General features: G+C 43.4%; 1 protein-coding gene across 3 annotated transcripts in view; it reads right to left on the reverse strand.

Annotated features, from left to right (window-relative positions):
• Positions 1–25704, reverse strand: part of BRAP (BRCA1 associated protein) — a 43549-nt gene that overhangs the window by 15269 nt on the left and 2576 nt on the right. For 2 of the 3 annotated variants that reach the window (XM_016922612.4, NM_001246552.1), the window contains exons 2-9: positions 25431–25592; positions 23929–24127; positions 21457–21646; positions 14986–15099; positions 7961–8109; positions 2927–3002; positions 1543–1681; positions 1071–1180 (exon numbers count right to left, since the gene is read on the reverse strand). In XM_016922612.4, coding sequence (XP_016778101.1) covers positions 1071–1180; positions 1543–1681; positions 2927–3002; positions 7961–8109; positions 14986–15099; positions 21457–21646; positions 23929–24127; positions 25431–25584 — 1131 coding nt within the window. In that variant the 5' untranslated portion in view covers positions 25585–25592. The remainder of the gene's footprint in view (positions 1–1070; positions 1181–1542; positions 1682–2926; positions 3003–7960; positions 8110–14985; positions 15100–21456; positions 21647–23928; positions 24128–25430; positions 25593–25704) is intronic. The other variant, XM_016922613.4, reaches the window with a different exon arrangement.

Genomic DNA, 25704 nt, shown 5'->3' on the forward strand with positions numbered 1-25704 from the left:
GGAGATCGAGACCACCCTGGTTAACACAGTGAAACCTTGTCTCTACTAAAAATACAAAAAATTAGCTGGGCATGGTGGCACACACCTGTAGTCCCAGCTACTCAGAAGGCTGAGGCAGGAGAATCGCTTGAACCCGGGAGGCAGAGGTTGCAGTGAGCCAAGATTGCACCACTGTACTCTAGCCTGTAGCTACGGGAAAACAAATCTTAACACTGAACTTGAGACAACTACAGACATCACAATGAAAGTAACAAGGCACAGTGAAACTTAGACTTTTTTTTTTTTTTTTGAGACAGGGTCTTGCTCTGTCGCCCAGGCTAGAATGCAGTGGCACAATCTCAGCTCACTGCAACCCCTGCCTCCCAGGTTCAAGAAATTCTGGTGCCTCAGCCTCCCAAGTAGCTGGGATTACAGACATGAACCACCACGCCCAGCTAATTTTAGTAGGGACAGGGTTTCACCATGTTAGCCAGGTTGGTCTTGAACTCCTGATCTCAGGTGATTCGCCTGCCTCAGCCTCCCAAAGTGCTGGGATTACAGGGGTGTGAGCCACTGCACCCAGCTGACATTTAGACTTTCAAAGAAGAAAAACAGAATAAAAATATTTTAATAACACCTCACAGCAATGACCAAACATTTTTTTTTTTTTTTTGAGACAGAGTTTCGCTCTTGTTGCCCAAGCTGGAGTGCAATGACCCGATCTCGGCTCACTGCAACCTCTGCTTCCCAGGTTCAAGCGATTCTCCGCTTCCCGGGTTCAAGCGATTCTCCTGCCTCAGCCTCCCGAGGAGCTGGGATTACAGGTGTGTGCCACCATGCCCAGCTAATTTTTTGCATTTTTAGTAGAAACAGGGTTTCACGTTAGCCAGGCTGGTCTTGAACTCCTGAACTCAGGTGATCCACCTGCCTCAGCCTCCCAAAGTGTTGGGATTACAGGCATAAGCCACTGCGCCCGGCCATGACCAAACTTTAAAAAAAAAATGTACATCCAGGTAAATGACAAATATTTCAAATTAGAATAGTAAAGAGCAGTAGAAACAGATAGAGTGATAACTCATTAAATCTCTTACCTCTAACTGTAAGGCATCTATTTTCTCTTCCTGGCAAGTATCCCCCTCACATTCATACTGTACTATTTTTCCATCTGTTTTACTTGCAACCAGTCGATGAACATAGTTATCTAAAGAAAGAGTCAACAAAAGTGTGTTTCTTTAGAATGAAAAGGGTCTCTGTACACTTTTAACTCTGACAAAATTTTTTTTTTCAGATCTAATTTAAATGCCTTACAATATTTCTTTAAAAGTGTCAAATCATTTGAATTTTAGAGGGGAGGGAGAAAGCAAGAATGGAAGTATTAACTCCCTTTATAATGTGTGATTCAAGACATTCCTAGAAAAATAGTGCCCTCAGGGAAACTGAGAATTTGGGTTTGCAACAGCTGTCAAAAGATGACATTTCAAGCTGGGAGGGAAAGTGAAGAGGTTGTGAAGGCAAAGTTTCCACACAGAATGAGTCCAAATTAGAAAAGAGAGTGGTGTTCACCTCCAGCATAGTCCCAGACTCGATGGTTGGTAAGCTGCATGGCATACGTGTGCTGCGTTTCCTCAAAGTGCTTATAAGCATGTCGACTGACATACCGTCCACATCCTATGTGGCCGCATATTAAACAAATCCAAAGATTCTGCCGGAAGAGGTAAGATCTTAATTAGTTAAATAAAAATAAATGATCTGGCTGGGCGCGATGGCTTGGAGGCCGAGGCAGATGGATCACCTGAGGTCAGGAGTTTGAGACCAGCCTGGCCAACATGATGAAACCCCATCTCTACTAAAAATACAAATATTAGCTGAGCGTGGTGGCAGCTGCCTGTAATCCCAGCTACTCAGGAGGCTGAGGCAAGAGAATCGCTTGAACCCAGGAGGTGGAGGTTGCAGTGACCCGAAATTGTGCCACTGCACTCCAGCCTGGGTGATAAGAACAAGACTCCGTCTTAAAACAAACAAACAAACAAATAATCGATCCAGCTCACTCAGAGTGGGAAGGAACCTGAGACACTAGAAGACAGAATTGTTGGTTGGGCACAGTGGCTCACACCTGTAATCCCAGCATTTTGGGAGGCTGAGGCAGGAGTATCGCTTGAGCCTAGCAGTTTAAGACCAGCTTGGGCAACATAGCAAGACCCTAACTCTACAAAATGTTTTTTTTGTAGAAAAAACAAAAACAAAATTTTTTAGAAAAAACAAAAACAAAACAAAACCTACTAGGCCATGGTGGCATGCACCTGTGGTCCCAGCTGCTTGGGGAGATAAGATGGGAGGAAGGCTTGAGCCCAGGTATTTGAGGTTACAGTGAACTATGATCATGCCACTGCACTCCAGCCTGGGTAACAGAATGATACCCTGTCTCAAAAAAAAAAAAAAAAAAAGAAAAAACTGTTTCTACAGGAGCCTGAGTGATTAAATGTATGTTTAAAACCCAACAATCAGGGATGCTTTTATGGGTCATTTTTTTTTGCTGATTTCTAAGGAGCACTATGTGAACAGCAAGAAAAAAATTCACAATTCATCAGTAAAAGTCTAAGCCTTTCAAAAGTGCAAAGAAAAAAGGAATAAATTTAGCTCAGGAGTAACATAATTTGTGTATTCATATGTCTTGCCCAACCCTAGACAAAAAGAAAAAAAATTTTAAAGAATTTAGGCTGGGTGCAGTGGCTCACACTTGCAATCCCAGCACTATGGGTGGCTGAAGTGGAAGGACCGCTTGAGGCCAGGAGTTCGAGACCAGCCTGGGCAACACAGTAAGCCCTGTCTCTTAAAATAAAAAATAAAAAATAAATTAAAAATAAAGAACTTAAGTCATACCAGGCAGAAGAAAACTCATGACAATTAAAGCTGCATTCTTTGTTCTTTTCCATCACCCATTACTTACTTCCTGAACACCACACTCAAAACACTTATTTTCTTCTACTGGCTCGGGTGTTTGACAGTACCGGCAAACAGGACACCTATCCAGGACACCAAAAGATAATGGTGCAGGTTAAATATAAAAGACAGCTGTTACAGAACACAAAAGTCAAACACTGGATTTTATATCCTCCTCCTCTTATATGCTATTTTTATCATAACTAAGGATATCACTTAAAATAAAATATACAAAATAAAAATATACAAAATCTTGATAAAACAGAGAACAGAGAAATTGGGGTCTACCTCATGTCCTTTTCCGCTCTTATGTCTAAAGCTTAGATGATCAAAGAGCTAAGTATTTACAGGTTACAATTAGGACTTCATTTCATGTCTGATTATTTATAATTTTTTTTTTTTTTTTTTTGAGACAGAGTCTTGCTCTGTTGCCTGGGCTGGAGTGCAGTGGTGCGATCTCAATTCACTGCAACCTCTGCCTCCCAGGTTCAAGCGATTCTCCTGCCTCAGCCTCCCGAGTAGCTGGGACTACAGGCATGCACCACCACACCCAGCTAATTATTGTATTTTTGGTAGAGACGGGGCTTCACCATGTTGGCCAGGATGGTCTCGATCTCTTGACTTCATGATCCACTGGCCTTGGCCTCCCAAAGTGCTTGGATTACAGGTGTGAGCCACAGCTCCCAGCTTGTTTTTTTTTTTTTTGAGACAGAGTTTAGCTTTTGTTGCCCAGGCTGGAGTGCAACGGCATAGTATCGGCTCACTGCAACCTCAGCCTCCTAGGTTCAAGCAATTCTCCTGCCTCAGCCTCCTGAGTAGCTGGGACTACAGGCATGCGCCACCACGCCCGGCTAATTTTGTATTTTTAGTAGAGACGGGGTTTCTCCCTGTTGGTCAGGCTTGTCTCAAACTCCCAACCTCAGGTGATCTGCCTGCCTTGACCTCCCAAAGTACTGGGATTACAGGCGTGAGCCACCGTGCTCGGCCTATAATGTATTTTTACTCCAACAAACAACCTGCCTTATCCCCATTTCCCAAAGATTTAAATCATTCAAAAAGTACCCTTTCTTCTCCAGGTTGCTCCTTAGAATTGGATTTAAAATCTGTAGTAAAAAAACAAAGGTTTTTTTTTTTTGTGAGACAGAGTCTTGCTCTGTCACTCAGGCTAGAGTGCAGTGGCGCGATCTCAGCTCACTGCAGCCTCTGCCACCCAGGTTCAAATGATTCTCCTGCCTCAGCCTCCCAAGTAGCTGGGATTGTAGGCACGCACCCCCATGCCCAGCTAATCTTTGTATTTTTAGTGGGCATGGGGTTTCACCATATTGGCCATGCTGGCCTCCCAAAGTACTGGGATAACAGGCATGAGCCACCGCACCTGGCTAAACACAAAGGTGTTAATGTACTTATTGAAATGCACATGATATCTCACTGCACCGTGAACATCATGTGGAAGATACCAGTGCTCTATCAGGCATTCATGTCTCAATTTACAAAAAGCCAATAAAAACAATGTTGAAAAAATCCATTAACTGTTTTCTATTATACTCCACACAAAATAATACTAAATACTAGTCATGAGTATTTTTGTTAGATGGGCAACTAGGACAGAAAGTGGGTTATAGCTGAGGCTGACTGAACTGGCACCAGGAAGATAATGCTCAAGATATAACTAGTGGCTAGGCGCAGTGGCTCACACCTGTAATCCCAGCACTTTGGGAGACCTAGGCGGGCGGATTACCTAAGGTCGGGAGTTTAAGACCAGCTTGACCAATATGGAGAAACCCTGTCTCTACTAAAAATACAAAATTAGCAGGGCATGGTGGCACATGCCTGTAATCCTAGCTACTTGGGAGGCTGAGGCAGGAGAATTGCTTGAACCCGGGAGGCAGAGGTTGTGGTGAGCTGAGATTGCGCCATTGCACTCCAGCCTGGGCAACAAGAGCGAAACTCCGTCTAAAAAAAAAAGCTATAACTAGTAACAGTTACCCAACTAAGTAAATAAAACCAAGAAAATGGAATAAACAGGAAGAACACTAAGTGTGTCACAGATGACGTAGCTCTATCTGTGTAAGAGAAAGGAAAGGATCTAGTCCACTTCTTCCTTTAGCATCAAAAGAGAAGACAGAAGACAAACTCAAAGAAAGAACAGAAATGGTAGCCAGAAAGCAGAATGCAGTCTTACTAGAGGTAGAAATTGGCTTTGTCTCATCCCTTCGGTCTGTGTGGTGGCAGTGAAAGTGGTTGAATAAGAAAACAGGCCAGGTGCAGTAGCTCACATCTGTAATCCCAGCACTTTGGGAGGCCGAGGCAGGAGGATGGCTTGAAGCCAAGTCTACCCTGGCCAATGTAGCAAAAGCCCTTCTAAAAAAAAAAAAACAAAACAAAAACAAAAAACAACAGAATTAGATTTCAGAATTGGTTCTGAAATCTAATTCTCTACACTATGCCCAAATGATCAAAACGATCTTTCTGAAATGTAAATTTGATCTTGAAAAGAAAAAAAAATTACAAGAATAAACTTGTAAACAAACAATTAGCATTCTATGATATACTACCTCATCTGTCTACTAAAAAATAATCAACAGTTTATCGGCCAGGCACAGTGGCTGAGGCTGAGGTGAGTGAATCACCTGAGGTCAGCAGTTCGAGACCAGCTGGGCCAACATGGCAAAACCCCATCTCTACTAAAAATATAAAACTAGCCAGGTGTGGTGGTACATGCCTATAGTCCCAGCTACTCGGGAGGTTGAGGCACGAGGACTGCTTGAACCCGGAAGGTGGATGCAGTGAGCCGAGATCACGCTACTGCACTCCAGCCTGGGTGACAGAGTGAGACTCCATCTCAAAAAATAATAATAATAATAATTAACAGTTTATTAAATTCTTCCTGCCTTTCTCTGCAAAAAATTATTTTATCCTATTTTCCTGATGAGATCTTTGGGAGCTCTTCCCAAAGCCTTCTCTGACATCTCTCTCTATCAAAAAGACCAACACTGCCTCCTACTGCAGCCCTTCCTGAGTACCCCTGGTTGGGGATGCCATCATTCTCTCTTCCAATCTCCACCCTGAACCACATGTGTTTACGTACAAGTATAAACTCTCTTAGACCAAACCACCCCAAAGAGGACCTGAATTTGCTTCCTCTGTCTCAGCATCTCTCACAGTTCTATGCATGTACCAAGGCTCAAAACTCATTAAATGAACTGCATGATTCTGAGGGCAAATGGCATGTCTTACATCCCATATGACAGGTTGAATTCTAGTCCCAGTTCTGGCATTCTCTGGCCATGACACTTTGAGCTTGCAAATTCTTATCTTTGGGCCTGTGTCCTCCTCCTGTATAAAATGAGGTTGTTGGAAAAAATGGTCCCTGAGGAAACTTCCAACTTTAAAATGCTATGGTTCTGTAACAGTTAATTTATATCAAAAGGAATACTGGGGATGGGTATCGTGGCTCATGCCTATAATCCCAGCATTTTGCGAGGCCAAGGCAGGAACACTGCTTCAGCTCAGGAGTTCAAGACCAGCCTAGACAACATAGCGAGACCCCATCTTTACAAAACAAACAAAAAAAACAATTAACTGGGTGAGATGGTGCACACCTGTAGTCCCAGCTACTTGGGAAGCTGAGGCGAGAGGATCACTTGAGCCCAGGAGTTTGAGGAGGCAGTGAGCTGTGATCATACCACTGCACTCCAACATGGGTGACAGAGCAAGACCCTTTCTCAAAAAAAAAGTAAAACTGGAGTGGCGGGGAACAAAGAATTGCCTAGAACTTAACTGGTATAGCAGATGGACTGAAGATACAGGTAAACACTTTAAGGAATGCACATATCTCAGTATGGCTTTGTTCAAGGCAACTGGACAATTCCTTGGAAAACTCCCAAATGATACCTAAGAATTGACTGAGGACTCCACGGAATTGGAGCAAGACTCCTGTCCAGCTAAATAAGCAGGGCAGTGATAAGCTGCAGAGACCCAGTTTATTTATGTGCTCCTCAGTGTCTACCAAGCTCCTCCTGTGTGCCACGTCCCCCACCAGGTGTGAGAGACACAGCAGTGAGCAAGCCAGGCATGGCCCCCGCTCTGTGAAGCTGATATTCTTCTTCCAGCCACCAGGCCACTTGTGGGTGGACAGAGATTCCTGTAGACTTTCACCCCTCCTCACTTCTGTGCTTGGGAACATGATCTTCCCCTTCCCCCACTGCCTTCTCTGGGTTCTGCTCTTTACCCGGCTTAACTCCTAATTATCCTCCTGGAGATGCCACTTCTCAGGTGGTCCTGGCTTCATTAGGGCCCCAGTTCTCAGTCCCAATGCTGCACATTGCTCTTCTGTAACACTGGTTATGGCTGTGATTTATTTACTTGTGTGATTTCATTCTGGGTTCCCCTCTGTACTGGGAAATCCAGAAGGCCAGCATCTGATACACCTTTCTGGTTAAGTCCCACAGTGCAGTCTGCAAAGGGAGCAACCATCCTGGATTTAGGGGGTAAAAAAAAGGTACAGGCCTTACCTGTTCTTTGTCTGTAGCAACATCACCTATGACTAAGACCTGGTATGTTGGGAATCAGGAGGCTGTAGAGTAGATCTCATACTTAGTAACTGCTATTTCTACTTGCCACCAAGCCATCAACAGCCCAGCAAAGCTAAAATATTAGGCTGCTGTAGCCCAGTTGATAAGAAGCCCAGAGTGAATGGCAGACACCAAGTGCAGCTGATACATGAGATTCCAGACCTAGATTTCATTGCAGCATGAGAGCCTCAAACTAAGCTTTGCTTTTTTTTTTCACTCTCTGGCTCTTGGAAGGAAAGAACAACTCATGCTGCTTTGGGGAATTCCACAAGGGTTCAGAATCAGCATACTAAAAAAGGACTTGATCTCAGAATGCCGATTCCCTGAACTTAGGAAAGGGAAGCAGAAAAAGGACCTCTTGAATAAAGTCAAATACTTGGAATGGTTCATTTCTGCTGGTGGCTCTTTTTAATTCTGGAAGGGTTGCAATGGGCTTGTACACAGAGGGGTTCGGCCCCTGCACTCACGTGGTATCGTCCCAGCGCTGTAGACACTGGCTGTGGAAGCTGTGGTTACATAACGTTGTGAGGATGCCATTCACAGACTCGTCCATGCGCTCCAGACACACCGTGCACTTGGGGAGTTCAGTCAGGTCCATCACTGGGAGGCTGGCGCCCTACAGGAAACACCTCACATAAGCCTCACTCTTCATCTACCAGCAATACTTTATTTTTCCTTCTTTTTTCTGAGACAGGGTCTCGCTCTCTGTCACCCACGCTGGAGCCCAGTGGCGCAATCATGGCTCATTACAGCCTTGACCTCCCAGGCTCAAGACATCTGCCCACCTCAGGCTCCCCAGTAGCTGGGACTACAGGCATGAGCCACTGTGCCAGGCCTTTCTTCTTTTAATAATAGTTTTCTAGTTGCTTTTTTGACTCCTGGCAGGATATCCTCAATATCATTACTCTAAGCAAATAATTTAAATTGGTAATATTTTCATTCATTTATTCATTCATTCAAGAAACACGGATGGAGTACCTCCTGTGTTCCAGCACTGTGCCAGGTACTGGGAGTACAGCAGTGAACAAAACAAAGATCTCTGCCCTTACAGAACTGACATTCCAGGAAGGGAGACTGCTGTCAAAACCTCAACATATAAATCTCAAATGTGACCAGACTCCTAGCTCAAGCTCTAAGTGTCTACGACTATAATAGAATACAAAGGAACAAAAGAATAGCTGGACCTGAAGGATTTTTCCATAGAGTAAGTTATAACTTAACACTTTCTACTCAGTGATGACAGCACCAACAACACTGATTTTTCTTTATTCCCTCGTTGTACAGATAGAGATTGAGCCCCTGCTATGTGCAGCAGACAGACACTGTTCTAGGTGTGGAACAGTGGTGAGCAAAAACAGATACGTTAAGTCCAAAAAACAGTCAGCTCCTGCCCCCACAGAGTTTAGAATCTAGTGGAGGGAGAGACAAAAATCAAATTAAAAAGCAAACAGTACAGGAAGCCACAACAGGGTGTGAATTAGGGGGCATGACAGTCTAGATGGTCAGGAAAGGCATTCCTAAGACAGTGCTTGACTTGACGCTTCCAGCCAGAAGACGAGAAAGAATTACTTAGGCAAAGGTCAGGGAGCACACACTTATGGACAGAGAAAAAGCACATTAACCTACAGTCCCTGAAGAGGAGATACTTACAGGAAATCTCTCAAGAAGCCACGTTCATTTAAGAAAGGAATCTCTAAAACTGAGGCCTTGTGCAGCAGCCAGCACAAAGGATGCCCAATTTTATCACATCAATTTTTTTTTGAGTTTGACAAATTTATCGGTATTTTAGTAAAGACATTCATCTCAGTTGTTTCTCTCTCCCAGCTTGACCTTAGGTTAATATTTCATTTGGGTCAAGAAAAGAATATCTAGGAGAGGTATGTTAACAAACAGGAAAATGGACAAAAATTGATAGTTTGCCTACATTAAAGTAAGTTAAATTCATGTATTTTGATATAATTAAATCATGTAAGAACTAAGAGTTCTATATACATTTCCATTGTTTTACTTGGGGCTCATTCTAAACTTAAATGCTAGTGAACAAGTGTTAGGAATATACACAGAATGCTTCTCTGGAGTTATTACCAACTAAAAGAGCTCAGCGAGCAGTTACCACCAATAAAACAGTCTGAAGCTGCCTCCAAATATAATATTGTAGGAGTTTTCAAGGAAATGTTTATACTGTATGCTTCTTTTGTCTGTGACTATGCTTTTAAAGATGTGTTTAACTGTCACATTTAAAAAGATGCCGGGCAGGGTGGCTCACGCCTGTTAAGTCCAGCACTTTGGGAGGCCGAGGCGGGTGGATCACAAGGTCAGGAGTTCAAGATCAGCCTGGCCAAGAGGGTGAAACCCTGTCTCCACTAAAAACACAAAAAATTAGCCGGGTGTGGTCGTGGGTGCCTGTAATCCCAGTTACTTGGGAGGATGAGGCAGAGAATTTCTTGAACCCAGGAGGTAGAGGATGCAGTAAGCTGAGATCACACCACTGCACTCCAGCCTGGGAGACAGAGTGAAACTCCGTCTCAAAAAAAAAAAAAAAAAAAAAAAAAAAAGCTCATATACAATACAAAAATACAAAAACTAACACCCTACAATATACAAATCTCACAAAGTATATGTGGTGAGATTCCAAAAAAAGTTTGAAGATGCATTTTCTTTCCTTCTACTCCAGTATCTAAAATGTGCTTTTTGAGAGGCCATTGGTCAACATGTATACATTTAAAATCAACCATGTAATTTTACTAGTAAGAAAGCTGGAGCTGGCACGGTGGCTCACACCCGTAATCCCAGCACTTTGGGAGGCCAAGGCAGGCGGATCACGAGGTCAAGAGTTTGAGACCAGCCTGGCCAACGTGGTGAAACCCCGTCTCTACTAAGAATACAAAAATTAGCTGGGCATGGTGGTGCGTACCTGTAATCCCAGCTACTCAGGAGGCTGAGGCAGGAGAATCACTTGAACCTGGGAGGCATAGGCTGCAGTGAGCCGAGACTGCTCCAATGCACTCCAGCCTGGGCGACAGAGCAAGACTCCGTCTGGGTCGGGGCGTGGTGCCCCCGGGGGAAGCCAGTAGTTAAGTTCAATTTAAATTGGATTCACAAGTTAGTAATTTAAATCCTTAGACAAAGTTACAGAAAGTGTATCTTCTTGTTTTCCATCTTCATACAATGATAAATTTTTTTTTTTGGTGTTTATACTTTTTAAAAAAATAAAAATAGTCAAATGCTTAATATGTACATTTAATTTTTTGCTGGTGGTTTGTATTTTAAAAGAAACAGCTTCCTTATGATTTGGCTCAAGTTCTGGTGGAAATGCTTACAGCAACTAGCTAATAAACAAAAAACAAGAGAAGCACATTCGAAATACTGATTTACTTTGGTAGCAAATGGTTTTTCTTTGAAGACAGATGAAGATACACAAGACCCATTAAGGTGAAGTGGGCTATTTCAAATATTCAACAGTTTACATTAAAAAGAATTCTTTTTTTTTTTTAAATTTGTTTTTTTTGAGACAGAGTCTCGCTCTGTCGCCCAGGCTGGAGTGCAGTGGCACAATCTCGGCTCACTGCAAGCTCCGCCTCCCGGGTTCACGCCATTCTCCTGCCTCAGCCTCCCGAGTAGCTGGGACTACAGGTGCCCACCACAACGCCTAGCTAATTTTTTGTATTTTTAGTAGAGATCGGTTTTCACCATGTTAACCAGGATGGTCTCGATCTCCTGACCTCGTGATCCACCCTCAACCTCCCAAAGTGCTGGGATTACAGGCGTGAGCCACTGCGTCTGGCCAAAAAAAATTCTTTTAAGAGCTAAGCATCTGTATCCACTGATAGCAATGCAATACCTACTTTATGATGACTTGAAACAAAACAAATGCCTATAAGGAAAAAAGCTGCATTTTAATTTTATCTAAATTTACGTTCAGTCAATAGTTAAGTAACGTTTTCCTCCCAATACTCCCTGTCTCTAGAAGGCTGTTCCTGGGAGCCAGACAAGTTTAGGTAATAAGGGAGTTAAGAGAGTAACTGCTTACAGTTTTAAACAGACAATAACTATTTGCTTCTCTCTTTTTTTTTTGAGACGGAGTTTCGCTCTTGTTGCCCAGGCTGGAGTGAAATGGTGTGATCTTGGCTCACCGCAACCTCTGCCTCCTGGGTTCAAGTGATTCTACCTCAGCCTCCTGAGTAGCTAGGATTACAGGCATACGCCACCATGCCTGGCTAATTTTGTATTTTTAGTAGAGACGGGGTTTCTTCATGTTGGTCAGGTTGGTCTTGAACTCCCGACCTCAGGTGATCCGCCTGCCTTCGCCTCCCGAAGTGCTGGGATTACAGGTGTGAGCCACCATGCCCAGCTTTGCTTCCCTCTTAATGTGTTAATAGTTGTCTCTAAAAATATATGCAATCCTTAAAAAGGTACCATTTCTGATTTATTATCTGTAACCTTTGGAAACTAATCACATGAAACTACAAAATTAGCAAATGTCTTGAAATCTGTATATAAAACATAAATTACCTCTAATTTTGAACCCTAATTTATTAGTGTACAGCTCAATATTTAAACAAAAAATGAAAGAGAAAAAAAAGTGGCTCCAAAAATAGTCTTATACCATTCTTTAAAAAAGGAAACTGTTCCTTTTAAGTTTACACCCACCCCACACCCCAATTTCAAAACATTGTTTAATTGTCTTGGTCATTGACATTTCCAACATAAGATTTTATATTTCGCTCCCATAGCTTCTGGTTATCAAAAAACCCATGCTTTCTTTTATTGAAGGAGTTTGGTCCAGCTGATGTTGGTGTATCCCTTCCAATATTCTTCATCTTCATCTTTGCTTCTGGAGATTTCCTCTGGTTCACTATCTTCATCTTCATTAAAAGCTGCTGCTCCTGAAAAAGTGTTTGGAGCAAGAGTTGGAACAGTTTCTTTTGGCTTATTTGATCCAAGTTTGATGGATATTGTTGATGCTTTCTTTGTCATCCAACTAAGGCAAATCCAAACTTGGAGATCACTGTAGGCTTTGTTGGGAGGTCTGCAGCTTCTTCTTCAGCTGACCGTTTCTCAATGCTGCGACTGGAACTTTCCCCTCCATTACTGGAAGAAACAGTTTTAGTTTTCAAAAGTTTTTCTGCCTCTTCTTCAGGTCCTCTGGCAGCTCCAGCTCGCTGAGACTTTTCAGCCTTCTTCTCTCCCATCCACCATTTTCCCCCGCCACCCACTTATCAAATTTTGATTTCACCTAATCAAATGCTAAAACAATCTACTCAGAACTAACTTCCATCAAGCGGATCTCAAAGTAAAAAGACCTTCAGGTCTACTTAATTTTTTAATTTTATTTTTTAGATGGGAGTCTTGTTCTGTTGCCCAGGCTAGAGTGCAGTGGTGCAATCTCAGCTCACTGCAACCTCGGCCTCCGGGGTTTAAGCAATTCTGCCTCAGCCTCCGGAGGAGCTGAGACTACAGGCATCTGCCACCACACCAGGCTAATTTTTGTATATTTAGTAGAGATGAGTTTCCTCATGTTGGCCAGGCTGGTCTCAAACTCCTGACCTCAAGTTATCCTCCTGCCTTGGCCTTCTAAAGTGCTGGGATTACAAGCATGAGACATCACATCTGGCCCAGGTCCAATTTAAAATAAAAGAAATCTGGCCGGGCGCGGTGGCTCATGCCTGTAATCCTAACACTTTGGGAGGCCAAAGTGGGCCAATCACCTGAGATCAGAAGTTTGAGACCAGCCTGGCCAACATGGCAAAACCCCATCTCTACTAAAAATACAAAAAGTAGCCGGGAGTGATGGCGCATGCCTATAGTCCTAGCCACGTAGGATTCTGAGGCACGAGAATTGCCTGAACCTGGGAGGTGGCGGTTATAGTGAGCCAAGATCACGCCACTATACTCCAGCCTGGGTGACAGAGTGAGACTCATGTCTCCAAAAAAAAAAAGAAAGGAAAAAGAAATCTTAATCTTAAAATATATCTTAAAATAAAGAGCTGTATTGCTACTTTACAAAATGATTCCAGTGACCACATAATATAGGAAAGGTTCCCATGGGAGTGAAAGATCAGAGCCATCACAAATTGCTATCAAAACAGAATCAACGCCATGCACAGTGGCTCATGCTTGTAATCCCAGCACTTTGGGAGGCCAAGGTGGGCGGATCACTTGAGGCCAGGAGTTCGAGACTAGCCTGGCCAGTGTGGTGAAACCCCATCTCCACTAAAAATAAAAAAATTAGCCCGGCATAGTGGCATATGCCTGTAATCCCAGCTACTCAGGAGGGTGAGGCACAAGAATCGCCTGAACCTGGGAGGTGGAGGTTGCAGTGAGCCAAGAGAGTGCCATTGCACTCCAGCCTGGGCAACAGAGTGACACTCTGTCTCCAAAACAAAACAAAAAAAACGGAATCAAGAGGCCAGGCACAGTCGCTCACACTTGTAATCCCAGCACTTTGGGAAGCCATGGTGGGAAAAATGCTTGAGCTGAGGAGTTCAAGAACAGTCTGGGTAACAGGGAGACTTTTTTTTTTTTTTGAGACAGGGTCTCACTGTTGCCCAGGCTAGAGTGCAATGGCAAGATCACGGCTCACTATAGCCTGGACCTCCCCTGACTCAGGTGATCTTCCTGCTTCAGGGTCCTGAGTAGCTGGGACCAAAGGTGCTCAGCATTACACCTGGCTAATTTTTGTATTTTTTTGTAGAGACAGGGTTTCATCATGTTGCCCAGCCTGGTCTCGAATTCCTACGCTCAAGCAATCCATCACCTCGGCCTCCCAACTCCTGTGCTCAAGCGATCCGTCACCTCAGCCTCCCAAAGAGCTGGGATTATAGGCAGGAACCACTGCGCCCGGCCAGGGTGATCTTGTCTCTAAAACAAATTTAAAAAATTAGCCAGGCGTGGTGGTACACACTTGTAGTCCCAGCTACCCAGGAGGCTGAGGCTAGCAGATGCTTGAACTGGAGAGACAGAGGCTGCAGTGAGCCAAGGTCACACCACTGTGCTCCAGCCTAGGTGACACAGCGAGACCCTGTCTCAAAAATGCAGAAACAAGAATTAGGAAGACAATTAAGGGTTAATATTGAAAACAAAAACATTTATTTTCAGCTCCAGGCTTCGTTGATCTAGAATTGATAAACACTCAATTTCAACAATGCAGTATCTTTTTTCTTTTTTTTTTACGTTTTTTGAAATTTTAGAAAATGAGAAATTCAATAAAATTCTCTATTTTAAAGTATACAGTTCATTGGCTTGTAGTATATTCACAAGGTTGTGCAACTGTCATCACTATCTAATTCTAGAACACGTCCATCACTTCCAGAAGAAAGCCTGTATCCTGTTAGCAGGCACTCCCCATTCGTCTCTTCCTGCCCTGATAACCACCAGTCTACTTTCTGTGTCTATGGACTGGCCTATTCTGGGTATTTCACAGATACCTTAGCATTCAATTTTACACCAATCTGATATATTTTAATTAAATATAGGAACAATTCACACTTACATCTTCAGATTTGAGCACTTCAGCTCTTTCCACATACACTAGCTGGCAAACGTCATCTTCTATTGAGTTGAACTGGCGGCCATTGCATGTCATATAAAAACTATCTGCATCAGCCTATGTACACCAATGGGGAAAAGGAAAAAAATTAAGACAGATACCCTGAAAATCTGCTTTATATTCAATATGCATGGCTTTATTCATTCTCATCAGCTTTTAAAATTTATACTTAGGAGAGAAAGCAACCACCAAAAGTCACATCTACTGAAGCTGATTGGTAGGCTAATCACACTCTGTAAGTCAATATTCCATGTTTACAGTATTTCCTGGGCTACAACAGAGTTTTTACTTGAACTGGCAGAAGGTACTGAAGTGCAACAAGCTGAAAGCTGGTACAATGTTAATATTCAACCAGCAACAGTCAACATTTCCATTAATAGCAGTTTTTTTTCCCTCTAGTCATCACTTGTGCAGCTGAAAGTAAACACTCATTTCTGCAAAGCCTGGAACCAAATAATAACTGACGCTTGTTATGAAAGAACTCTTTAAGGAAATGTCAGCATTGGGCTGGGCGTGGTGGCTCACGCCTGTAATCCCAGCGCTTTGGGAGGCCGAGGCGGGCGGATCACCTAAGGTGAGGAGTTTGAGACCAGCCTGACCAACACGGAGAAACCCTGTCTCTACTAAAAATACAAAATTAGCCGGGCATGGTGGCCCACGCCTATAATCCCAGCTACTCGGGAGGCTGAGGCAGGAGAATCGCTTGCACCCAGGATGCAGAGGTTGCGATGAGCTGAGATCGGGCCATTGTACTCTAGCATGGGCAACAAGAGCGAAACTTCATCTCAAAAAGAAAAAAAAAAAAAAAAAAGAAAATGTCAGCACTTATGTTAGAAAAAAATAAAAGACCAGGGGAACTGGTATGAGATGAAAAACCAACTACTCTTTAATAAATCAAATAATAATAATAATATATGATAGTTAGATCCCATCTAATGGGTCCCATCAGGAGGTCTTAAACCACCACCTAGTGTCCAATACCAAAAGCAAAGCTCTTGGTCAAGGTCAAGGGGCCCAAGATGAACCAGCCTTTAAAATACTAACAGTCTCATTCCCTAGCATTAGAAAATGGGTGAAATGTGGAGAAACAGTCCCCTTGAGGCAAAGCTGCAAAGGCACATGTGCGTCTATGAAATGGACACAGGTAAACAGAACCTTCTAGTCTAGCCTTAGTAGCAAGCAACGGAGACGATTCCAGTTTTTAAACTCAGCCAATTTTTTGAGGCAAGCGGGGAGGCCAAGGCTTGTCTGGATTTTATTCCCACACGGGCATTAATCCAAACAGAGAAAGTTATGTGCTTTGGCCCTACCAACATTGACAGGCTGCTTCTGGGAATTCTGCAACAGGAAATGCAGCATCGTCAACCTTAAGGAAGAGATTCAGGGCTGCACCAGGCAAAAATAGTCCTGCCTGTCCACTCTCACAAGGTTCTGAATCTCACAGACACTGTAAGCTTCTCGACAGCTTTTAATTCCCCTCTAATGATGTAATTGTGAATTCTTGATTACTTATGCTTCCCCCCCACCTTTTTTTTTTGAGATGGTGTCTCGCTCTGTCACCCAGGCTGGAGAGCAATGGCATGACGTCGGCTCACTGCAACCTCTGCCTCCCAGGTTCAAGCAATTCTCCTGTCTCAGTCTCCTGTGTAGCTGGGATTATAGGCATACGCCAACACACCCAGCTAATTTTTTGTATTTTAGTAGACACAGGGTTTCACCAAGTTACCCAGGCTCGTCTCCAACTCCTGAGCTCTGGCAATCCACCCACCTCGGTCTCCCAAAGTGTTAGGATTACAGGCGTAAGCCACCGCGCCTGGCTTTCTTAACATGACCAAGTGAGCTAAGCAGCTGAGGAAGGATGATCAATTCTGAACATACTTTTATTTTGGAGGGGCAGAGTGGCAGCAGGTCGGGGTGGAGAGGCTTTACTTAAGAAAATAATCCGTGTATTGAGCATAGTGCATTATAATTTGAAAATGTTTAAAGCCAGCTGTTGGAGAAGAAGCCTCTTTAATACTAAGAGGTTACAACCTAATATGGTTTCCCCCATTCTTCAGGAGCAACGATTTCTTGAAATGCTTTTGGCTGAGTAAGCAGCAAAGTCAGCACATGGATTCACCAGGAGAAAACAGACTGCCTGAAAGTCAGGGCCTTCTCTCATCTCCTCAGAGCCTCAGGCACCACCAGGGGCTGGTAGAGCCCTCTTGGGGTCTAGAGCTCTGCAAATGCTCACTAAACGACCAGCCTCCTCTACAGGAAAGGATAAGGCATGTGACCAAAACCATTCAATGAATTATTCCTTTCTGCTACCTGAGCCCAGGAGTTTGAGACCAGCCTGGGCAACGTGGCGAAACCCCATCTGTACAAAAAATACAAAAATTAGCCGGGCATGGGGGTGGAAGCCTGTAGTCCCAGCTATTTGAGAGGCTGAGGTGGGAGGATAGCTTGAGCCCAGGAGGTGAAAGCTGCAGTGAGCCGAGATCGTGCCACTGCAGTCCAGCCTATGCAGCAGAGTGAGACCTTGTCTCCAAAAAAATAAAATAAAATAAAAAAGGAGAAGAAGCATGTAGGTGAGTTGTCATGGTGGCCTACACTAGGATGATTGTGGCAGAAATGAAAAAAGTAAAAAGAAAAAGTACTTTTTTGTAACAACAACATCACTAAACAGCTGAGATTTCCCAATTAACATATTGATCTCTTCTTTAAAATCTTGGTATTAGAAATGCACCTTCGCCTGTTCACATATTTTCTGAGCATCTAGTATGTGCCAGGCCCTGTGCTATGTACTAGGTAGAGAGTAGGGAACAAACTACACATGGTTCCTACTTCAACTCACCATCTAAATGCACTAAACAAAAGCCTGAAGCTAACTGCCAAGAACATTGCAGAAACAGCTTTTATTGAAAATGTTTGCATTGTGTGGACGCAAAACTTTAAATAAACCTGGCTTTTGTTTCCTTCTAGTCCTTTGGTTTTATTGTTCTCTTCTGAGGATTAACTCAGAAAAAGACAAATCCATTATGATCAAGTTCCTTCGCTGTCACAGGAATCAACTACAGTGTTGAGAACATACCTCTACTTCTCCAAGGAGGTGTCTGCTAAGGCTGTGGTAACTAAGCATGCAGGTGAAAAAAGCCAACATACTCTATTAAGTGGTCATCTGTCCTTTTCTGCCCCCAAGAACAACAAAATTGAACTTCCTTCTGCTTTTCCTATGTCCTGAAGAACTGTAAATTCTCTACCCAAAGACCAAGTTTCCTAAGGGTCACACTACAAATTTGTAAGCACACCCCCCCTTTTTTTTGATCTTTTAAAAAAAATTTTTAAGAAACAGGATCTTGCCATGTTGCCCAGGCTGGTCTTGAACCCCTGGCCTTAAGCAATACTCCTGTCTTGGCCTCCCAAGGTGTTGGGATTACAGACATGAGCCACCACACCTGGCCTCACAACTCTTTCAGCTAAAGCTAAGGCCAACAGAAATTCAAAAATTACCAAAGATAAAGAGAAGGCTTATAAGTCCTTATTTAAAAATCTGTGGTGAGGAAAAGAATAAAAACGTAGTTAGGTGCCCAGGCTATGGAGTCAGGCTGCCTAGGTTTGAACCCTAACTCTGACACCTACTAGCTGTTTGGCTGCAGGCAAGTGACATATCTGTGCCTGTTTCCTCAACTGTAAAATACATGACATTTTTTTTTTTTGAGACAGAGTCTCGCTCTGTTGCCCAGGCTGGAGTACAGTGGTGTGATCTTGACTCACTGCAACCTCCACATCCCAGGTTCAATAGTTTCTCCTGCCTCAGCCTTTCAAGTGGCTGAGATTACAGGCGTGCGCCACCACATCCAGCTAAGTTTTATATTTTTAGTAGACATAGGCTTTTGCCATGTTGGCCAGGCTGGTCTCAAACCACTGCCCTCAAGTGTTCCGCCCACCTTGGTCTCTCCCAAAGTGCTGGGATTAAAGGCATGAGCCACTGCACCTGGCCAACATGGCATCGTTGAGAGGATTCAAGGAGGCAATGCATGGAAAGCACTTGGCACGGGGTCCGGTCTCTAGTAAGTGCTTCAGAGTTGGTAGCTACTGAGCCTATTATTCTCACTACAGCCGATATTAGTTTAACTTCCAGTCTTACACCAAGAGGGTATTATTAGGTATTAGAAAATCCCTGTTAGGATGATAGGGATTAGCCCCTAAGACCCAGAGTTAGCAATAAATAATACAACTCATGATACCAAGATAAAGGGTTCTAGCCCCATGGGGAAGAACATGCAGCAACCTGTTTCGCAGTCTCAGAAAAACATGTCAACTTGAGCAACCTTCACTTGATCAAAAGACACAAGGGGAAGGATAGTGCAGATGTACAAGGAAAATTCATTCACAGTAAATATCCACAGTACTACCTGCACATTATGAAGGGCAATACTTGTTATAGGGAACTGTGTGGGTTTATTAAACAGGTGACTGTGGTGGATTTATACGACTTCAGACTATTTCAAAAGCCTAAGTGCTCTTAAACATTTTTTTCCCAATCTATTTCTGGGTCTTTTCCTTTGTTACTTGCTTATTGCCCTAGTTGTTAAGTAGAAACTGTAACAATACTGCTGTCATAGAAGGTCTCACAAACAACCGCCTCCCTTCCCCACACCTTCATCCCACTCCTACTAGAAGAGGAACGCGTCCCTGGAATTAAAAGTGAGGGTGCCACACTCTTGCTTGTCATTTATGTCTAGCTATGTAACCCTGGGCAAACCACGTATCTCCCTCTGCAGGCACCCTCCTCATCTGTAAAACAAAGATAACAACACAGTTTCCGCAAGGGATTGTAGTGAGGATTAAATGAGACAAAGTGTATTGAACACTTAGCACAGTGAGTGATACAGAAGCCATCGATAAACGTTGGATATTATCATCATTATCCTTATTATTACATGTGCTACCAGACTGAAATGGCTTAAGGCACGATTTTCCCATGGTTTGCAAAGCTCCTTGGCACTCTTGGAAGGCTTTCTGACGGACAGTGAAAGGAGCTATTCAAGTGCTTTTCTGTTCTTAATGTCAACTTGTAAACTTTAAATCCAAAGGATAATTGAAACCTTTTAAATGTCTCCCTAAATGATGGGGTACTTTGTAAACATAAAACATAATAACTGTGTACTCTCTTGCAGACAGAACTCCACACTAAAGCTTCTCTCTGGAGATCACAGAACAGGTACACTCTTCCCCCACTAAAAAGAGAATGAGGCCGGGTGCAGTGGCTCACGCCTGTAATCCCAGCACTTTGGGAGGCTGGGGCGGGCAGATCACCTGAGGTCCAGAGTTTGAGACCAGCCTGACCAACATGAAGAAACTCCGCCTCTACTGAAAATACAAAATTAGCCAGGCATGGTGGTGCATGCCTATAATCCCAGCTACTCCGGAGGCTGAGGCAGAATGGCTTGAACCCAGGAGGCGGAGGTTGCTGTGAGCTGAGATCGTGCCATTGCACTCCAGCCTGGGCAACAAGAGTGAAACTCCGTCTCAAAAAAAAAAAAAAAAAGAAAGAAAGAAGTGGGGGTAATGGAAAAATAATAAGATGGTGTTAACTTCAAAAAGTCTGGGAACCACTGCTTTTCTGGAATAGTTACTGCTTGTTTAAAAAAACAAACAGGCCGGGCATGATGGCTCACGCCTGTAATCCTAGCACTTTGGGAGACTGAGGCGGGTGGATCACAAGGTCAGGAGTTCGAAACCAGCCTGGCCAACATAGTGAAACTCTGTCTCCACTAAAAATACAAAAATTAGCCAGGCATGGTGGTGCATGCCTGTAGTCCCAGCTACTCAGGAGGTTGAGGCAGGAAAATCGCTTGAACCCGGGAGCGGAGGTTGCAGTGAGCCGATACCACACCACTGCACTCCAGCCTGGGCGACAGAGCGAGAATTCGTCTCAAAAAGAAACAAACAAAAAAAAAAACACTAGATTTTTTTTTTTTTTTTTTGAGACGGAGTCTCACTCTTGCTACCCAGGCTGGAGTGCAGTGGTGTGATGTCAGCTTTCTGCAACCTCTGCCTCCTTGCAAAACCCTAAACTTCATACTCGATCTGATCTATAAAAAATCATGGGCATGAGGCCAGGTGCAGTGGCTCAGAGCATCTGTAATCCCAGCACTTTGGGAGGCCAAGGCAGGAGGATTGCTTGAGGCCAAGAGTAGCCTGGAAAACACAGCAAGATCTCATCTCTACCGAAAAAAAAAAAGTGTATACGTTATAATTGTATTTCTGCTAATGAATTTAGAAATACATCTAGAATTACAATTATATCTTAGAAGACATCTCAAGAATCTTAAGTGCAAAATGTTGTAAATCACACACAGCTACTATCAGTTTGAATACCACAGTTTCTGAGGCAAAGAGATTTTTAATAAATTTAATAACTTTTACCTGTGCACTAAACTTTATCAGCACCATATATTGGTTGGGAGTAGAGTCTCTGATGATTTTCATTTGTTCAATTACTTCGTTAAATGGGGCAACAAACTTCATAAGGTCATGACTGGTCATTGCAGCAGGGACTGTGAGAATACACAGCATGGCACTGCGCCGCACATCTTCTTTTAAGGAGGTCATCTTACTAACAAAAAAAAAATTAGAGTGTCTTGAATAGATGAGGTATGGTTAGTTTAAACAATACTAGACAACTTTTATGTCCAAGAAAACAGGAAAAAATAAAAATTGTAATATTTCATTAATGAATTGTTCTATATTATACCCCCTATTGGACTTTTTAATCTTCAGTTCAACATTTATTACGGTTATAAATCTGCATTCGGCAAATTTGCAGTGTTTTACTCTCATCAATGTTTGAATAATAATCTGTCACTGGTGGCCAGGCACAGTAGCTCATGCTCGTAATCCCAGCACTTTGGCAGGCCGAGGTGGGTGGATCACGAGGTCAGGAGATCGAGACCATCCTGGCTAACACAGTGAAACCCCAACTCTACTAAAAATACAAAAAAAATTAGCCGGGCATGGTGGCAGGTGCTTATAGTCCCAGCTACTTGGGAGGCTGAGGCAGGAGAATGGTGTGAACCTGGGAGGCGGAGCTTGCAGTGAGCCAATATCACGCCATTGCACTCCAGCCTGGGCCACAGAGCAAGACTCCATCTCAAAAAAAAAAAAAAAAAAAATCTGTCACTGGTTAACTTAAAAGCACAACTCTGGCTATGGACCTCTCTTAAAAGGCCTAAAAAAACAGCTCTAAATATACGAGAGAATTCTGTCTTTTTTTCTTTCAGAGTCTTGCTGCATGGTCTCGGCTCACTGCAACCTCTGACTCCTGGGTTCAAGCAATTCTCCTGCTCAGCCTCCCAAGTAGCTGGGATTACAGACGCGTGCCACCACGCCGGGCTAATTTTTGTATTTTTAGTAGAGATGGGGTTTCACTATGTTGGCCAGCCTGGTTTCGAACTCCTGACCTCGTGATCCCCCGCCTCGGCCTCGAAAAGTACTGGGATTACAGGCGTGAGCCACCACGCCCGGCAAGAGAGAATTCTAAACCATGAGGATGTAACTGAGGATTACAGGAAGTGTTACCAAGTTGAGATGGCTGGAATAGAGAGGAAAGAAAATCCTCCCACAATGCAATTTGTTTTTTGAAATGCTGCAAACTCACTTGACAGCTGTGATCCAGAATGGCTACCTGTGCCGGGTGCGGTGACTCACACCTGTAATCCCAACACTTTGGGAGGCTGAGGTGGGCTGATCACTTGAGGTTAGGAGTTCGAGACCAGCCTAGCCAACATGATGAAACCCCATCTCTGCCAAAAAAAAAAAAAAAATTAACTGGGCGTGGTGGTGTGCACCTGTGGTCCCAGCTACTCTGAGGTAGGAGAATTGCTTGAACCCGGGAGGGGAGGTTGCAGTGAGCCAGGATTGCACCACTGCACTCCAGCCTGAGTTATGGAGTGAGACCCTGTCTCAAAAAAAAACAAAAAAACAAAACAAAAAACAAAATGGCTACCTGAATAGTCACTGTTTTCCCAGTAGAGATCTGGCAAATGAGTTAGCACAAGAACGGCCTTAAGGTATCAGCTACCATTACCCAAGAAGGTAGTGGCTGGGCTTGTGGATTATCTAGCCAAATGCTTCCTTTCCTTGGGGCTCTAGCAAGCTTTGTTTGAACCACAGAAAATGGTAAAAAAGAGGTAATAAAATTGTAATGAGTTAACTGACTTCTTAGCAGCCTCTTCAGTAAAGATTTGGTGGAGACATGAGACTACAAAGATGCTGTGGATCATTTTCTTTGTCCTTTCAATTCCCCATCACCTTCCATGCCTATCTGCTAAGAAAACATTTTCCTGGCAGGGCGCAGTGGCTCACGCCTGTAATCCCAGCACTTTGGGAGGCTGAGGCGGGCGGATAACCTGAGGTCGGAGTTCAAGACCAGCCTGGCCAACATGGTGAAACCCCATCTCTACTAAAAATACAAAAAATTAGCTAGGTGTGGTGGTGGGCACCTGTAATCCCAGCTACTTGGGAGGCTGAGGAAGGAGAATCACTTGAACTCAGGAGGCAGAAGATGCAGTGATCTGAGATCGCGCCATTGCACTCCAGCCTGGGCAACGAGACCGAAACTCCATTTCAAAAAAAAAAAAAGAAAACATTTTTCCCACATATTCTCTTAAGTGTATCCACAAGCATTTCTTCTATAAGGAAAAGCTTTGACCCAATCCACAAGATTAATCAAATGTAAAACATCTGAGAATTCTCTAACATACAACAGACAAAAGTATTATTATTTTGAAGCTTAAAATACCCACTTTCCTTCAGGACAAGAGACTACGCTAAAGCAAAGCAAAAAAAAAATAAAAAATAAAAAATTGACTAACCCCCAAGAAAAGAGGGTTTTCTTACTTTGTCTTATATAGGTGCATAATACCATGAACTATTTCAACTGATGGATTTCCACTGAAGAATGAAATCTGGTCTGGAAGCTGTTTGGACGGAGAATCTGGGGCAGCGTTTATGCATTCCTTACTGTGATCTTTACTTCTTTGCGCAGTGGGGGAGGCTTCTGAAGACTTCCTTTCTTCCACTGTAGTTTTTAGTTCATCTTTCACCAGTTAAAAAATAGCAGATTATAAATGGATAGGACATATGCTGAAGGATTTGAACTAGATTAAAATTTCAAGTTGGAGGAATAAACTTTGATAGAGTAATTACAATGTAATGCATTAACAGCTATTATTTGTAGAATAGCTGAGTTTATGAGGGCATCATACTTTAAAGCTCTCTTTGCTCCATAAAAATCTCATTAACACCCTCAGAAACTTAAGGATGGCTATTACATTTGGCAATACCATAAAGCAAGCAGGTATCTTCTATCACGAAATCCTAACTGGGACAAACATTCAGGGCTACTAAGTTTGAAATCCAAATCTACCAGTTCTGACCACCTCCATGTTGGAGATGTAGTACTATCTACACATCCACTTCCGCAGATAAAATGAGCTGGCTGGCCGGGTGCAGTGGCTCATGCCTGTAATCCCAGCACTTTGGGAGGTCAAGAGGTTGAGACCATCCTGGCTCACATGGTGAAACCCTGTCTCTACCAAAAATACAAAAATTAGCTGGGTGTAGTAGCGTGCACCTGTAGTCCCAGCTACTTGGGAGGCTGAGAGAGGAAGGAGAATTGCTTGAAACCAGGAGGTGGAGGTTGCAGTAAGCCGAGATCGCGCCACTGCACTCCCACCTGGGGACAAAGTGAGACTGTCTCAAAAAAAAAAAAAGAAAAGAAAGAAAGAAAAAATGAGCTGGCAGAGCAGGGGAAGGCACGACATGTTTATTTGGACACATTAATGATCTGCCACTGAACTAGGTGGTAAGAAATTGTCCCTGGTAGCCGGGTGTGGTGGCTCACACCTGTAATTCCAGCACTTTGGGAGGCCGAGGCAGGCGGATCACTTGAGACCAGGAGTATGAGACCAGCCTGGCTAACATGGAGAAACCTTGTCTCTACTGAAAATACAAAAATTGCCCAGGCGTGGTAGAGGGCATCTGTAATCCCAGCTACTTGGGAGGCTGAGGCAGGAAGACTGCTTCAGCCCAGGAGGCTGAGGTTGTAATGACCCGACATTGCACCACTGCACTCTAGCCTGGGCAACAGAGACCCTGCCTCAAAAAAAAAAGTCCCCCCCGTCACTGAACTGAATTGTCAACTCCAACTGTTAGGATTAATTTGGAAGAAATATTTGGAAACACTAACATGTGGCTTAACAGTGTCATATAAAGCACACACGTAGTGAAAGACGAAAGTATGCTAGATGTTGAAATTGTAGGCTCATCAAACACCGTGTATAAAATAGGCAACCAGTGTTCACATTACAAAAGAGAGTCCAGGGTTTTAGAAAGCATACCTGGGTTGGACTTCATGGTCTCAATGATCACATCTGTCATTTCTCGACGGCCGAGATGCTGATGGATAATCGCTACTTTCTCTCCTGGTGACTTGCCTTCTAAACAGGCTACAGCTGAAGCTAGTGTCGTCTTTTTTATCTCCTCATCAGACATTTCCCCGGCTAAAGAACACATGAATGATTAATACAAGGTAATAAAACAAGCTCCTCTCTGTTCTCTATTCCTCTATCATTAGGTTTTCCTTTTCTTTCTCCTGCCTTCCGCCAAGATGAT

The sequence above is a fragment of the Pan troglodytes genome, chromosome 10 (assembly GCF_028858775.2).
Source record: "Pan troglodytes isolate AG18354 chromosome 10, NHGRI_mPanTro3-v2.0_pri, whole genome shotgun sequence".
Lineage (NCBI taxonomy): Eukaryota > Metazoa > Chordata > Mammalia > Primates > Hominidae > Pan > Pan troglodytes.